At 38.4% G+C, this 16,701-nt stretch overlaps 1 protein-coding gene across 1 annotated transcript in view; it reads right to left on the bottom strand.

The window, feature by feature from the left end:
- The window catches only part of micu2.L (mitochondrial calcium uptake 2 L homeolog), a 204,302-nt gene that overhangs the window by 42,847 nt on the left and 144,754 nt on the right, over positions 1 to 16,701 (bottom strand). Inside the window, exons 5-6 of the mRNA XM_018247734.2 lie at positions 9,606 to 9,653; positions 344 to 426 (exon numbers count right to left, since the gene is read on the bottom strand). Of these exons, the coding sequence (XP_018103223.1) occupies positions 344 to 426; positions 9,606 to 9,653 (131 nt within the window). The remainder of the gene's footprint in view (positions 1 to 343; positions 427 to 9,605; positions 9,654 to 16,701) is intronic.

Below are 16,701 nucleotides of genomic sequence, written 5' to 3'. Positions count from 1 at the left end.
CGCATTCACCCCCGCTTCATAGTATTCATTTCTGCGTTTGTATCCCCCAAACACGATAATGACGGCACTTTCATTAATTCACTATTTACAGCTCTGCACTTGCTAGCACGACTCCAAAAGTATTATGAAATGGGCAGAAGCTGTGTTTCACATAATCCCTTCTCCAAGTTGGCTCCACAATGCTTGCGTCTCTCAGCGCGGGGATTACGAAGCAATTATGAAACAACTGTTGTGTGGTTACGGGCACGGCATTCTTCCAGCACATATTTCCTCAATTACAAAATGTTTAGGAGCGTCGGGGAATCATTGGGGGAATACATGTTATCGGGGGCCCTTACCGTACCTTAAAGAACTCTCTCTTCTCAACCTGCTCATTGCCATCTGTATCCAGCATCTTAAACGCTATGCGGAAACCAGTTTGTGGCTCTGCAAGGGAAAAATAAATGATATGTATCACAAGCTGTAGCAAATATATTAGAAATAAGTTCAAAGAACAGAGCACCGAGGAGGCCAGTTGTTAAAAATCTTTAGAAAGTTAAGATTTATTCAAAAATTCATTTAAAATCTCCATAATTACAGCAGCAAAACACACACTTAGACATGTTTCGTGGCTCCCTGAAACTTCATCAGAAGTTAGAAATAAGCAAAAAATAATAACTAAAAATATCTAAACTTATTCTAAGATTCTGTCTACCCGGAAGCAGGTCACCAAAAGGACTGGGGCATATAGTACCCCATGAGCTTCCCAAAAGCTTTTGCGATTCAATGGATGAGGCCTCTGTAAATGTTCGAAATTCTGGCACTGGGGCAGCGGTGTTAGATTAAAAAAGAAAGGATCAAGCAATAGTTTCATTTTAAAGGGGTATTTGTGTTTATTGATTAGACCTTGGAAATATACTGTAGTACTTTAGGAGCAACTTAAGAGCAAGTCACAAAGATCAGATGTGACGTTATATATACTTTACACAGAGCACAAAACTGTTACAAAGTATATAGAAGAGACTGGGAGAGTCTGAGCTGAGAGATACAGGGTATATATATATATATATATATATATATATATATATATATATATATATATATATATATATATATATATATATATATATATATATATATATATATATATATATATATATATATATATATATTTGTTCAGAAGCAGACGCACTCTAATCCGGATTTCATCTATTCTTGTGGGTGCAGGTTCAAAAATATGTATTACTTCATTTGTCACATAGAACCGCACTCCAGATTTGCAGTGAATCAAATCACTTTTATTAGCATGAATATGTGTGTCCAACATTTCCCCCTTGAGAGGGGCCCCAAGGGGGGCCGAAACGTTGGACACATATATTCATGCTAATAAAAGTGATTTGATTCACTGCAAATCTGGAGTGCGGTTCTCTGTGACAAATTATATATATTATATTTTATGGTACCCACTCTCCTGACTGATTAGTTTAAAGGGGTTGTTCACCTTTAAATTAACTTTCAGTATGATGTAGAGAGTAATATTTCACAATTGCAATTGGTTTGCATTTTGTATTATTTGTGGTTGTTTTTTTTTTTCCCAAGTTATTTAGCTTTTTATTCAGCAGCTCTCCAGTTTGCAATTTCAGCAATCTGGTTGCTTGGTTCCAAGTTACCCTAGCAACCAAGTATCGATTTGAACAACTATATGGAATATGAATAGGAGAGGCCTGAATCAAAAGATGAGTAATAGAAAGTAGCAATAACAATAAACGAGTTGCCTTAAAGAGCATTGGTTTTTTTAGATGGGTCAGTGAACCTTATTTGAAAGAAGGAAAAGGTTGCTTAAAATTAGCCATTCTAAAACACACTAAGGGGCAGATTTATCAAGGGTCGAATAGTAAATTAATATTCAAATTTTTGAGTTTGAAAATTCACACATTCGGATTTTAATCTCCTTATACGAATGTAAATTTGAATGTGCGATTTATCATATCTCGACCGTGGAAACTAGGGATGCACCGAATCCACTATTTTGGATTCGGCGAACCCCCGAATCCTTCACGAAAGATTCGGCCGAATACCGAACCGAATCCTAATTTGCATATGCAAATTAGGGCTGGGAAGGGGAAATAATTTTTACTTCCTTGTTTTGAGACAAAAGGTCACACGATTTCCCTCCCCGCCCATAATTTGCATATGTAAATTAGGATTCGGATTCGGTTCAGCCAGGGAGAAGGATTCGGCCGAATCCAAATCCTGCTGAAAAAGGCCGAATCCTGGCCGAATCCCGAACCGAATCCTGGATTCGGTGCATCCCTAGTGGAAACAGTCCTAATTCTAATATTTGCCACCTAAAACATGCCGAGTTCATGTACAAGTCAATGGCAGAGGTCTGTTGAGCCATTTAGAGATGTTAATAGCCATTCTGACATTCGAGTTTTTTTCGGGAGAAAAATTTGATTCGAATTTTCGGGTCGGAACCATTTGATCGAATATAAGTCATTCAATTTTTTTCTTAAATAACCTCCCAGTCGAATTGTGATTATATTTGAATTTAAAAATATTCACATGAATTCAAAATTCATCCTTTGATAAATGGGCCTCCCCAAGTTAACATAAAGGTGAACAACCATTAGCCAGAGCCTCTCCATGTCATTTTCTACCCATTCCTGTTCTAGTGAAGTAACTGGCCTGGGGTGTCAGTTAGTGATTATAATCACTGGGGGTGCCTGACAAATGGCATTCCCCAGTGATTTCACCTCTCATTCTCCTTTTAAGACTAAGATTGGGTCGGTATTCGGTAGTGATTTAGAGACTGTTCAGTACACAAAGTTTTCAGAGCAACAATAGCCTACAAACTAAAACTTATTGCTGCAGCTGCAACAACTTCTCCACAGCTTACAGACAGCATGCCGGAACTACATAACCCACAATACATTGCACTCTGTTCCTTATTGAGATCACATGTGCAGGGAATTGTGGGGTTTGGAGGATGCAGGCTGAGGACAGATGGCTGTTGATACAAAGTAACAGTAGTCAGCCAGCTCAGCAAAGTAGTCAGACAGATCAGCAGGAGAGCAGTGGGCTAGGCTTAGGGAACTGTCAGAAACCATTAAAAATCATGAAAAGTCTGCATATATTTTAATTGATGTATATTACAAAGTTTCTTGATATTGTGTACTTTTTAAAAAGCTTAAGTTATGTTTTTGTGGAGTTCCCCTTTAAGGAAATGCCATTTCCCAAAGTGCCCTATTTAAACACAATACTTTATTTTTGTCTCATTGACTATTTTCGCTTTCATAATATAAAAGGTTTGTACTTGATGGTATCTAAGCGGAACAAAACCATGTTGGTTTAAAAACAATCCTATTTTTTTAAAAAAAAAAAAAAAAAATTAAAGATTTCAATTACAGGTATGGGATCCGTTATCCGGAAACCTGTGATCCAGAAATCTACAAATTACGACAAGGCCATCTCCCATAGATTCCATGTTATCAAAATAGTTCAAATTTTTTAAAATTATTTCCTTTTTCTCTGTAATAATCAAACAGTAGCTTGTACTTGATCCCAACTAAGATATAATTAATCCTTATTGGAAGCAAAACCAGCCTATTTGGGTTTATTTCATGTTTAATTATGTTTTAAGTAGACTTAAGGTATGAAGATCACATCTGTTATCCTGAAAACACCAGGCCCCAAACATTCTGGATAACAGGTTCCATACCTGTACCTGTATGGCACATTGTTCCACTTTCTGGAAAAAGCCCAGTTCCCAAGCATTTCATATAATAGATTGTTATTTTCATCCCCAATTTTGTTCTTCTGTTAGATCTCACTAAGCTAATAGGAGCTCACGTTAATCTTTAATATACTGTAAGTATTCAGGATGCCAGATTTTGTTCTAAATTACTTCTGAACATATGCCAGAATGTTTATTTGATACGTTTTTAATTTGTCTTAAGATTGCTATTGCTAGTGAACTCTAACAACCTACAGCGAAAGCCTAAAAGGAAAAGCTGCTACAAACGTCCAATGTAAAGAACATTCTCTCTTGAAATTAAACTTTTTTTTTTTTGACGATGGAATGTTGTTCTAAGATATTTCAGAGATTGGCTGCATTCTGGTGCCTCTTGAGCCAAGTGAACTGGATCGGTATGAAATATAACTCCCCGGGAAAGACAGAAGATGTCTGTTTTTAACCAGGGACTTAGAATCTGTAACAAAGTGCAGGCTCACAGAAGTTCCGACTGTGTACTCATTGCCAGCCCGTTTAATTTCTGAATTGAGGAGCAAGGTGCAAGTGCCTTGCTAAACCAAACCCTTAAAATCATGAGAATTTAGGTCACATGATCAAGGAAAAAATTTCTATGCACTGCATGTGGCCCCTCCACTTCCTTACCCTAATTTGCACATTATGTCCAGATTCAGTTTGTGATTCAACCAAACCCTTCCTGAAAGATTCAGGAATCTTGAATCTCGGCATATTATACACAAAGGGGCACATTTACCTAGGGTCGAATATCGAGGGTTAATTAACCCTCGATATTCGAACGTCGAAGATTTTGTGCTATTCCTACGATCTAATGAATAATTCGAAGGATTTTAAACCATCGATCGAAGGATATGCCTTCGATCAGGAAATTGTTAGGAAGCCTATGGGGACCTTCCCCATAGGCTAACATTGGCCTCGGAAGGTTTTAGGTGGTGAACTAGGGGGTCGAAGAATTTTTTAAAGAGACAGTACTTCGACTATCGAATGGTCGAATAGTCGAACGATTTTTAGTTCGAATCGTTCGATTCAAAGTCGAAGGTCGTAGTCGAAGGTCGAAGTAGCCATATTCGACCATTCAAAATTCTAACTTTTTTTCCTCTATTCCTTCTCTCGAACTAAGTTCTACTAATGTTACTACAGGTATGGGACCTGTTTTCCAGAATGCTCGGGGTCTGGAGTTTTCTAGATACATTTCTGTAATTTTATCTTCTAGAAAATCATGTAAAATTAAATAAACCCAATTGGATGGTTTTGCTTCCAAATTGATCATATTAGTTTGGATCAAGTACAAAGTATTGTTTTATTACAGAGAAAAAGGAAATCATTTTGAAAAATGTGGATTATTTCGATAAAATGGAGTCTATGGGAGACAGCTTTTCTGTAATTTGGAGATTTCTGCATAACGGGTTTCAGGAGAACAGATCCTATAGCTCTATTATAGTTTAATTACAACGTGCAAACATATTCCATGGTGCTCCATAAAACCTATATATAACATATATGTTTTAAAATCAGGCATAGCCTTGTATTTATCTATATTAAATCTCATCTGCCACTATAAGATCTTAGCTTTGTGCCATTAAGGGGACACAGAAGTTGGCACTGAAAGCAGTGGTTCAAAGCCATTTATAAACAAAGGCAACCCCAGAACAATTATTAATTTAACTTCAGTACTGATATCCCATGGGGACTGAAGGCATGTGGGAACTACTTTGTGACCCAAAAATATGTGCGCCTATAATTCTTAACATTGTGTAACGGCACCTTTAAATGGTGCATACCTTGTAGGAAAAGTTAGCATATTTTCCCTGTAGGTGGCACTAGAGCTATATTCAAACTCTTGGTTTTTATAGCATTTAAAGGAAAACTAGCATAGCAATTTGCAGGCTTACTTATTAAAAGGGGCAAGGTGCAAAGGGCTGAAACACATGCAAAACACCATGTTTTTAGCACTATGCACCCTGCCCCTGGAATTTGCTCCTTGTAAATAGAGATGCACATGTTGCCCTTCTAGAATACCGCTGGAAACTCAAGGAGTTGGGCATCTCTTGGTCTGTGGTAGCACTACACACAGAAATACAGAGGGTCTCCCCGATCAAACGGCTGTGCTTTATAGGTGCCAATTGCTATTTTAATGTTTGTTTAAAGAAGCCAGGCAGAGGATTTACTGAAATATGCCTAGAGTCTGTTTTTCATAACTTTCTTAAAATTCCATTTACTTTTTAAAGGGGTTGTTCACCTTCCAACACTTTTTTCAGATAGTTCACCAGACATAAAGACTTTTTCCAATTACTTTCTATTATATGTGCGAACTTTTTTCCAATATTGATGTGTAAAGTTTCGTTTTTCAACTACTTATGTTTTTATAAAGCAGCTCTAGGAGGGGGTCGCCGACTCTCTAAACTGTTTTAAATTGATACATTTAATTGATATATTTCTTATCTTTGTCTCTGCTGAGCAGAATCCCTGAGTTTCATTACAGGCAGCTGTTAGAATTGATACAATAGTTGCTAATACTCCAGAGATGCTACTGAAAAACATAAAAACTAAATATTGCAAAATTGTAACAGTTTAGAGTCTGCACTTGAATTACTGAGCTGCCAGACTCAAACACCAGAGACAAGGACATGAAACTTTAAGCTTAGATTCTGGAAAAACTGTAAAAAAAAAAAATCAAACCTGAAAAGTCAATGAAAAAAGTCTTTATTGCTGGAGAACAATCTGAAAACAACTCAACTGAAAAAGTGTTTGGAATGTGAACAACTCCTTTAAGGACAAGGGATGGTTCTGTGACAAAAGCATAAAAATGGAATTCAGCTAACAATACCGTGGAGAGTGTGTATCACAATAAGCAATGCCCTCAGGAGTCAATATGCTGAATTCAAGCATCTTATGTTTAAAACATTTTAGTTGGTGTCAAATTATTATGTCGCTAATCAAATCCAGCTTCCCTGAAGGCATATCTAGCTGCATCTTAAAGATGCGCTCTTAGGATTGCTGGGTGAAAGCTGCTCTTTATTCATAACTATTTCACATATATAAAGTCTGAATTGCTCCAGGAAAGAATATATTAGTATTCCACCCACCAAATCTGATCAAAACTGACCTTTAGGCTGACCCAAAATTTACCCCCCAAGATAATCTAGTGCTGACAATGGGAACTGATTTAGTAGATCAAATATGGTGTCCCCATTGTTATCAAGATCTTATCAAGATCAATGCTTCTAGTGGGTTACTGTGTCCATATCCTGCAGCTACTGGTCAAGAAAGAGCATTTTCTAAGAACCCTGATGCATAGTTCATAGCTGTTAGTAAAATATTAATGTTACTACCGGTATAAATAAACTAACAGTCCAGTTTCATAATTCAAACTTTATTTTCCCTAACCGAGGGATCCCCAACCTTTTTTACCCATGAGCCACATTCAAATGTAAAAGAGTTGGGGAGCAACACAAACATGAAAAAAGTTCATGGGTGAGCCAAATAAAGACTGTGATTGGCTATTTGGTAGCCCCTATGTGGACTGTCAGCCTACAGGAGGCTCTATTAGGCAGTACAAGTGTTTTTATGCAATTAAAATTTGCCTCCAAGCATGGAATTCAAAAATAATCACCTGCTTTGAGGCCACTGGGAGCAACATCCAAGGGGTTGGTGAGCAACATGTTACTTATGAGCCATTTGTTGGAGAACACTGCCCTAACCCATGGCAAGATGGACTGCATGGTGAGACTAAAAAACATGGGGGTTCTTCTAGAGCAGATCTGTGCATTTTCAGACCATGTGTGGAGAGTCCCAACATTTTTCCTTCGGGCAGAGATCGGTTTTTTGGTTGATCGGACAGGTTAGAAAATTTCTGTCGGCTGCCGATAATATCTCTGCGTGTATTGCCGATCGTACGATTTTCAGTGGGAGACTGTCACTAGCTTTGTCAGACATAACTATCGTACGATTGCTGTCAGGGGCAGAACATTGGCTGATCTGTTCATTTACTACTTTATTTGATCGGATTGGTAAGACTTTGATCTGAATGGTTAGTGGCAGGTCAGGAGATGGGAAAGTCCAATCGTACGTTGACTCGTACGATCAGATCTTTGCATCTATGGCCAGCTTAAAAAGAGATTCTAATGGCCACCAGACTGCTCAAGGACTCTACTAATGACACAATTTCATTATAATACACAAAAGCCATGAATATCTTGTAAATTATATCCTTATAAACAGTGACTACTGATGTCATCAGTTATAAACTGAGTAGTGATATCATTTTTGTCACATGACTCACTAAAACTTGTGTATTACAATAAATAAAGTACCCCCTGTTGGAAAATATGAGGAAATTAGAAGTCACCTCGGAGTTCCATGATCTTTATGAAAGCCTACTGCCTCATTCTTTTATATGGCCATGGAACTCCTCTGTAACTTATAATATCCTTATATTTTACAAGAGGAGGTACTTTATTCACTATTTATATTTATATATATATATATATATATATATATATATATATATATATATATATTTGCAGAAAGAAGCGACACTCACAGGATGTTTTCAATGCAGGATAGTTGTGTATTTATTCCACTCAACGTTTCGATCCCCCACAGGGATCTTCGTCAGGAGATTACAAACAAAGTGTTTGTTTGTAATCTCCTGACGAAGATCCCTGTGGGGGATCGAAGCGTTGAGTGGAATAAATACACAACTATCCTGCATTGAAAACATCCTGTGAGTGTCGCTTCTTTCTGCAATATCTATTTACTTTGGCTGGCACCCAGGTTTCTACCGAGTCAACGGAGTGCACCCTTGGATTTCGTATATATATATATAGTGAATAAAGTACAAAGTCATGGAACTCCGAGGTAACTTCTAATATCCTCATATTTTGCAACTGGGGTTACTTTATTTATTATAATACACGTTTCAGTGAGTCATGTGACAGAAATGACATCAGAACAGTTTATAAGGATATAATTTACAAGATATTCATGGCTTTTGTGTATTTTATATATATATATATATATATATAGATATATAGATATATATATATATATATAGATATATAGATATATAGATATATAGATATATAGATATATAGATATATAGATATATAGATATATAGATATATAGATATATAGATATATAGATATATAGATATATATAGATATATATAGATATATATATATATATATATCATGGAACTCCTCTATGACTTATAATATCCTTATATTGTTATAAGGTGTACATTATTCACTATATAATACACAAAAGCCATGAATATCTTGTAAATTATATTCTTATAAACGGTGAGTTCTGATGTCATCAGTTATAAACGGTGAGTTCTGATGTCATTTCTGTTGCATGACTCACTGAAATTTGTGTATTATAATAAATAAAGTACCCCCAGTTGTAAAATATGAGGATATTAGAAGTTATCTCGGAGTTCCATGACTTTATTCACTATATAATCTTGTCCCCGAACATGTAATATAACAAATGATTGGTCCACCTCATGGTAACAGTTAGACAGCATCATTCTACAGGGTCAGCTAGGAAATTGTTTTTCATGTGAGTTTGTGTCTATACAGAATCATCAAGCACAGGAGTTGTGGCACAGAGCTAATGCAGCATGGTTGGGGTCTCAGGAAGGAGGGAGACAGTTGCACATTCCTCATATAAATACTTGTATTCTACACAATGTATAATAAACTGTTCATGTTTACCAGGAACATTTTCTTCCAGGATGGGCCCTCTATCCTCCCCTAACACCTTCCCTGTATCAGCCTCCAATGACTTTTAGCTGGCTGAAAAGACCCTTTCTCTGTTTAAAAACAAAGACGAATTAAGGGAAAAACCTACTTGTGAGAATTGTCAGCAGGAATAAATATTCCGTGTAAGAAATCAGTCCTGAAAGAGAAAGAAAACGTTAGGATGGGAAAGAAACATCATTCCAATAGGTAGACGTATGGCCAAAAGCGGATTTCAAGCATTTGGCCTCATTTTTTACTAGAGACAATGCAGTTTATGTTACCGTGTCACATTTACACAAATAATTGCAGTGCGGATCAGTTTCACGTAGTTCAGCGTCATCCTTTAAGACTTGGACGGCGCAAAGGCCGGCTCCTCTGTTGGTGCTGCGCCGAGAGTCGGTTTGTTTGGGTAAAACATAAGCATCTGTTTCATGCTTTTGCTCACTTAAAGGAGTAACATTTATTTGTTTTCATAAAAGAGTCGGCACTAAATCCTGGGATTTCTCCCTCTTTCTTTGCTCCGAAATGTTCATTGTTTATAAGAAGGGGAAAATAAATTAAGCGCACTTTGTCATATTTAGTACTCCTCTAATGTTACTGAGAAGGATCAAAGTATTTGGTTTCTGCGCTGCTTTGGAACAGAGGAGATGTAGGGATTTCACAGGGAATATGGAAACAGGTTACTAGATTGCACTGATTACTGGGCCGGGCCTCGTGCCAAGGGAGAGACTTCTCTGTAACAGGGGAATATGTCCTTTCTGCAAGGTGATCTTCATTCTTCCTCCACGAAAACTGCACTTCAAAGCTTGAAACATAAACTTCAATGACACCACAGAACAAAGGGGTATTCTATTCATTTCATGCCAGCGATGTTGGCCAACAAAAGGGCCAGATCTGGGATTTGAGCAGTGCGCAGATAGAGCCGTGCAGCCCATTCAGATCACTGGCTAAATGGATTTACCATTGGAAATTTCCGCACAGATTAGAGTCCTGTGCGGAACCAATTTGTTAAACCCGAACCCGACCCGTGACTAGGGATGTAGCGAACGGCGGAAAAAATGTTCGCGAACATATTCGCGAACTTGCGACAAAACATGCGAATAGTTCGCGAACGTCGCGAACCCCATAGACTTCAATGGGAAGGCGAATTTTAAAAGCTAGAAAAGACATTTCTGGCCAGAAAAATGATTTTAAAGTTGTTTAAAGGGTGCAACGACCTGGACAGTGGCATGCCAGAGGGGGATCAAGGGCAAAAATGTATCTGAAAAATCCATTGTTGACACAGCGCTGCGTTTTGTGCTGTAAAGGGCAGAAATCACACTACGTCACTCAGGTGATGTTTCTGGACACGGAATGTGAAAAAGCTCACACAGCTAGGTGGCACTTGGTTAAAGACTGGGCAAATAATGCCTGCAAGGGCAACGTATACACTACAGCCGTTGGATACGGAATATATTATTGCTGCTTGAAAAACGTCACTCGGGTGGTGTTTCTGGAGACGGTATTATTATTGATATTTAGACAGCTAGGTGGCAGTTGTTTGAAGAACAGATGCAGATGAGAGATCAGCAGCAGGACAGACAGCTGCCCACAGCAGCTACATACAGAGCACTGCAGTAGAAGGTAGATTACTAGCCAGCAAAGCTACCTAACCTAAAATGTCCCTCAAATCCCTGCAGAGTTCTGTCCCTACAATACAGAGCAGTATCAAGTAGATTACTAGCCAGCAAAGTTACTATCAACTGTCCCTCAAATCACTAACAGCTCTCTCCCTACACTAGCTCTTCCAAGCACACACAGGCAGAATGAAAAAACGCTGCAGGGCTTCAGTTTATATATGGAAGGGGAGTGGTCCAGGGGGTGTGGGGGTGGTCCAGGAGGGAGAGCTTCCTGATTGGCTGCCATGTATCTGCTGGTCTGGGGTGAGAGGGCAAAAATAAGCGCCAGCTAAGGCGAACGTCGCGCGACGTTCGCGAACATTCGCCGAACGCGAATAGTCGATGTTCGCGCGAATTAGTTCGCGGGCGAACAGTCCGCGACATCCCTACCCGTGACCCCAACCCGGACTCGCAACCTGCATACTTACCCACTTGGACCCGCTACTGGGCCCAACCCACAAGTACCTTATTCGCAACCCGATCCGTGACCCGCTGATTATCAAGAAACAGGAAGTGCTGATCAGAAAAAAAGGAGCAAAAAAGCAGTAAAACAGGAAGTGCTGTTGTTGTAAACCGGAAGTGACATCATTGGAAGTAGGCGTGATCAGAAAAAAAGGAGTAAAACTTGCTATTGACCAGCGACCCCAGCCGTGACCTGCAAACCCGGAGAACCGCCGACCCGCGTCTATACCTGCTCCCGAAACTTCTACCTGCAACCCGCAGGGTACCGCAGGTTTTTGTGCTTACCCGCTGCAGAACTCTGGCACAGATTCCACCTGGAAATCTTATCCATCTACATTCACACAGTATCAAGTAATGGGCCAGTTCAGTTGAGTGATTTGGACCAACAGAATTGCATCCACAATTATAGTCACTGTCATCAGTTAATGAAAATATACAGGTATAGGATCCATTATCCAGAAACCCATTATACAAAAAGATACGAATTATAGGAAGCCCATCTACCATAGACTCCATTTCATTCAAATAATTAAATTTTATACTGTAATAATATAAAATTTTATAATAATAAATGATTTCCCTTTTCTCTGTAATAATAAAACAGTTCCTTCTACTTCATCCCAACTAGGATATAATTGACCCTTATTGGATAACAATCCTATAAATTTTTTAAATTCTTTTAAATTACAGGCAGTCCCCAGGTTACATACATCATAAGGTGTGTAGGTCTGTTGTTAAAGGGGTGCTTCCCCTTTAAGTTAACGTTTAGTATGTTATAGAATGGCTGATTCTAAGCAACTTTTCATATGGTCTTCTTTATTAATTTTTTACAGTTTTAGAATAAATTTACTCACGTCTACTGGCTCTTTCCAGCTTTCAAATGACCACATCTAAAAAAACAAATGCTCTGTAAGGCTACAAATGTATTGTTATTGCTACTTTTTATTACTGATCCTTCTATTCAGGGCTCTCCTATTCATATTCCAGTCTCTTATTCAAATCAATGCATGGTTGCTAGGGTAATTTGAACCCTAGTAACCAGATTGCTGAAATTGCAAACTGCAGAGCTGCTGAATAAAAAGATAAATAACAACTGCAAATTATCTCAGAATATCACTCTCTCTATCACATACTAAATGTTAACTCAAAGGTGAACAGCTCCTTTAAGCTGAATCTGTATGTAAGTAGGAAAAGGTACATTTACCTATCAAACAAAACTTCGACAGATATTTGTCTTAAAAAAAAAATATTTATTTATAACTTTCTGTGCTCTACAGTAGACAGCACACACCGTGGGATCTGCAACCTTGGCTCTCCAGCTGTTAAGGAACTACAAGTCCCACAATGCATCTGCCTTTAGACTCCTTCATTAGACTCCTTAATTGCATTGTGGGACTTGTAGTTCCTTAACAGCTGGAGAGCCAAGGTTGCAGATCCCTGCGAGGGTGTTGGGGTGGGTGGTTTATTAAAGCTAAATGCTAATAAAGGGCAAGCTAAACTGCAGTACATTACTGTAATAGCCTCAATTTTTAACTGCGAGTTGTATGTAAGTAGGATGTTTGCTACCCGGGGACTCCATGTATTTTCAGTAGACATAAGTTATGAAGATACAAATTATAGAAATAGCCTCATCCGGAAAACCTCAGGCCCCGAGCATTCTGGATAACATGTTTCGTACCTGTGTATATATATATATATATATATATATATATATATATATATATATATATATATATATATATATATATATATATATATATATATATATATATATATATATATATAGTCAAATACAAGAGTCCTCTGCACTCAACCCATTATCAATATATTTAAGACAGCGACATTTTGTGCATACTGCTACTAAAAAATGCCTTACCCTTTAAACAAAACAGGGATTGTTTGTCCATATATTGCAATATATTTAAGCTGGCCAACTACGTCAAAGTCATCCCATATCTGGCCAGTCCTATGCTCAATTTTATCTGATTCATTAAGAATTCTATTGCTTCATTATACATTTTACAAAGGGACTAGGTATTACCTGCAACTTAACTTGCTGCTTTCAAAGTAAACCTCCATACTTGGCTGCCCTTTTATTAGACACCAGTGGGATCACCTGACTATAGCTGGGAAGGGTGGGAGCTACAACATGGAGCTGGTCACTGCTCCTGTATAAACTATAACAAACAAGGGAAAGTTGTGCTCACCACTATTTTTTAAAAAACCATTAGGCGGGGGTGCAATGAGGCTGTGACCACAAAATACATATAGTCAAATACAAGAGTCCTCTGCACTCAACCCATTATCAATATATTTAAGACAGCGACATTCCCTTCCCAGCTATAGTCAGGTGATCCCACTGGTGTCTAATAAAAGGGCATAAGATATGTAATAAAAAACAACATTAACAATGTAGCTTCGCAGAGCAAGTTTTTTTTGGCTGGTTTGGTCAGTGATCCCCATTTAAAGGGGTGATTCACCTCTAAGTTACATTTTAGTATGTTATAGAATGGCCAATACTAAGCAACTTTTAATTGGCCTCCATTTTTTCTTTTTATAGTTTTTGAATTATTTGCCTTCTTCTTCTTCTTCTTCTGACTCTCTGCAGCTTTCAAGTTGGAGTCATTGACCTCATCTAAAAACAAATGCTCTGTAAGGCTACGCATGTATTGATTGCTATTGCTACTTTTTATTACTCATCTTTCTATTCAGGCCTCTCTTATTCATATTGTAGGCTCTTAATCAAATCAATGCATGGTTGCTATGGGAATGTGGACCCTAGCAACCAGATGACAAACTGCAAACTGGAGAGCTGCTGAATAAAAAGCTAAACAACTCAAAAACCACAAATGATAAAAATAACTATAAAAAAAAATGACTGCAAGTCAAAAGTTGCTTAAAAAAAGGACATTCAATAACATACAAAATGTTAATTTAAAGGTGAACTACCCCTTTAAACCTTGTTTACATGTGAAAGAATGTAGGTAGTGGTTATAATGTTCCATAAAGCTGCAATTTGCACTTTAGCACCGGGGATGCTGAAATCGGAAAATAAATTGCTGTTTTAGATCCTCCCGTGTCAAATGACCTGAAAGGCACTGCAAAGCCCCCCCAGGCACTCAGGGATTAATCACTCAGTGGAAGCTTATATCATACAGGAGACATTTCAGTGTGGCATGTTTAAACACCGCTTACTGAAGAGTAAACATCATTTACTTCCGTTTATATTGGGGCAAATTAAAAGATAAAGGAAAGTCATCAGTCTCCAACAGTAAAATGGTAATTTTCATTATAAGGGATGTTGGGGAAGATTGGCACAACATGAATCTGGGAATGGAGACGACAGTTATAGGTGTCTTACCAAGGGATACCCGAGGTGACCGCACTGAAATGCCTTGTATATGAATATCTGTCACTGGGGTAGCACTAACATCATCGTTAAGGTGGCCATACATTATAAAACAAATAAGAGATATAGGGAGCACTACTTACTGTACACTCTGCAGGTGTTGTTGCATATGGTGGGGCTATTCCTTAGGGCAGGACTCCACGGACGATTCCGCCGCGATCCGACGCATAGCGCAAATTATGGGAAGTCATTCTATTGTCGGATCGTGTCTGCGTCCGACAGTCGTGTCTCGTCGACATGTGACTGATCCGACAATAGCATTACTTCCCTTATTTCCATCGCATCCGACGTGACGCGTTTTTGCGCGGTGGAATCGTCCGTGGAGTCCTGCCCTTAGACATACGGCCACGTCCACATTCAGCAAAATTTCACAGTAAAGGCAAGCACTTCACCACTTCTTGCTGTCCAAATAATCCTTTATTTTTGCCAGTTTTACCATTCCAAGTACAGAACAACGTTTCGAGGGGGTTTGCACCTCCCTTCGTCAGGTTTACATTATAAGATCCACTACTAATGGCATCTTCTAATTTGACCAATAGCTGGACGATTTTTGGATACAACTCAACTACAACTACAAATTGATACAATTGCTCAGAATGGCCATTCAAAGACATAGTAAAAGATAACTGAAAGGTAATCTACCCCATTAAGGGAAATACGTGTTTTGAGAGGTGATGGTTTTGATTATATTCTGAATTTCGCACTATGGCCATACACTTACTGAAATGTAAACTGTATTGAAACAGTCCCAACACCTTCTCAATATACAGCTCTGGTATATACAGTGGTGTGAAAAACTATTTGCCCCCTTCCTGATTTCTTATTCTTTTGCATGTTTGTCACACAAAATGTTTCTGATCATCAAACACATTTAACTATTAGTCAAAGATAACACAAGTAAACACAAAATGCAGTTTTTAAATGAGGGTTTTTATTATTTAGGGAGAAAAGAAATCCAAACCTGTGTGAAAAAGTAATTGCCCCCTGAACCTAATAACTGGTTGGGCCACCCTTAGCAGTAATAACTGCAATCAAGTGTTTGCGATAACTTGCAACGAGTCTTTTACAGCGCTCTGGAGGAATTTTGGCCCACTCATCTTTGCAGAATTGTTGTAATTCAGCTTTATTTGAGGGTTTTCTAGCATGAACCGCCTTTTTAAGGTCATGCCACAACATCTCAATAGGATTCAGGTCAGGACTTTGACTAGGCCACTCCAAAGTCTTCATTTTGTTTTTCTTCAGCCATTCAGAGGTGGATTTGCTGGTGTGTTTTGGGTCATTGTCCAGCACCCAAGATCGCTTCAGCTTGAGTTGACAAACAGATGGCCGGACATTCTCCTTCAGGATTTTTTGGTAGACAGTAGAATTCATGGTTCCATCTATCACAGCAAGTCTTCCAGGTCCTGAAGCAGCAAAACAACCCCAGACCATCACACTACCACCACCATATTTTACTGTTGGTATGATGTTCTTTTTCTGAAATGCTGTGTTACTTTTACGCCAGATGTAACGGGACGCGCACCTTCCAAAAAGTTCAACTTTTGTCTCGTCGGTCCACAAGGTATTTTCCCAAAAGTCTTGGCAATCATTGAGATGTTTTTTAGCAAAATTGAGACAAGCCTTAATGTTCTTTTTGCTTAAAAGTGGTTTGCGCCTTGGAAATCTGCCATGCAGGC

Source organism: Xenopus laevis, chromosome 2L (assembly GCF_017654675.1).
Source record: "Xenopus laevis strain J_2021 chromosome 2L, Xenopus_laevis_v10.1, whole genome shotgun sequence".
NCBI lineage: Eukaryota > Metazoa > Chordata > Amphibia > Anura > Pipidae > Xenopus > Xenopus laevis.
Note: the sequence above shows the minus strand (reverse complement) of the source record. Positions and strands in the feature narration are given on the sequence as shown.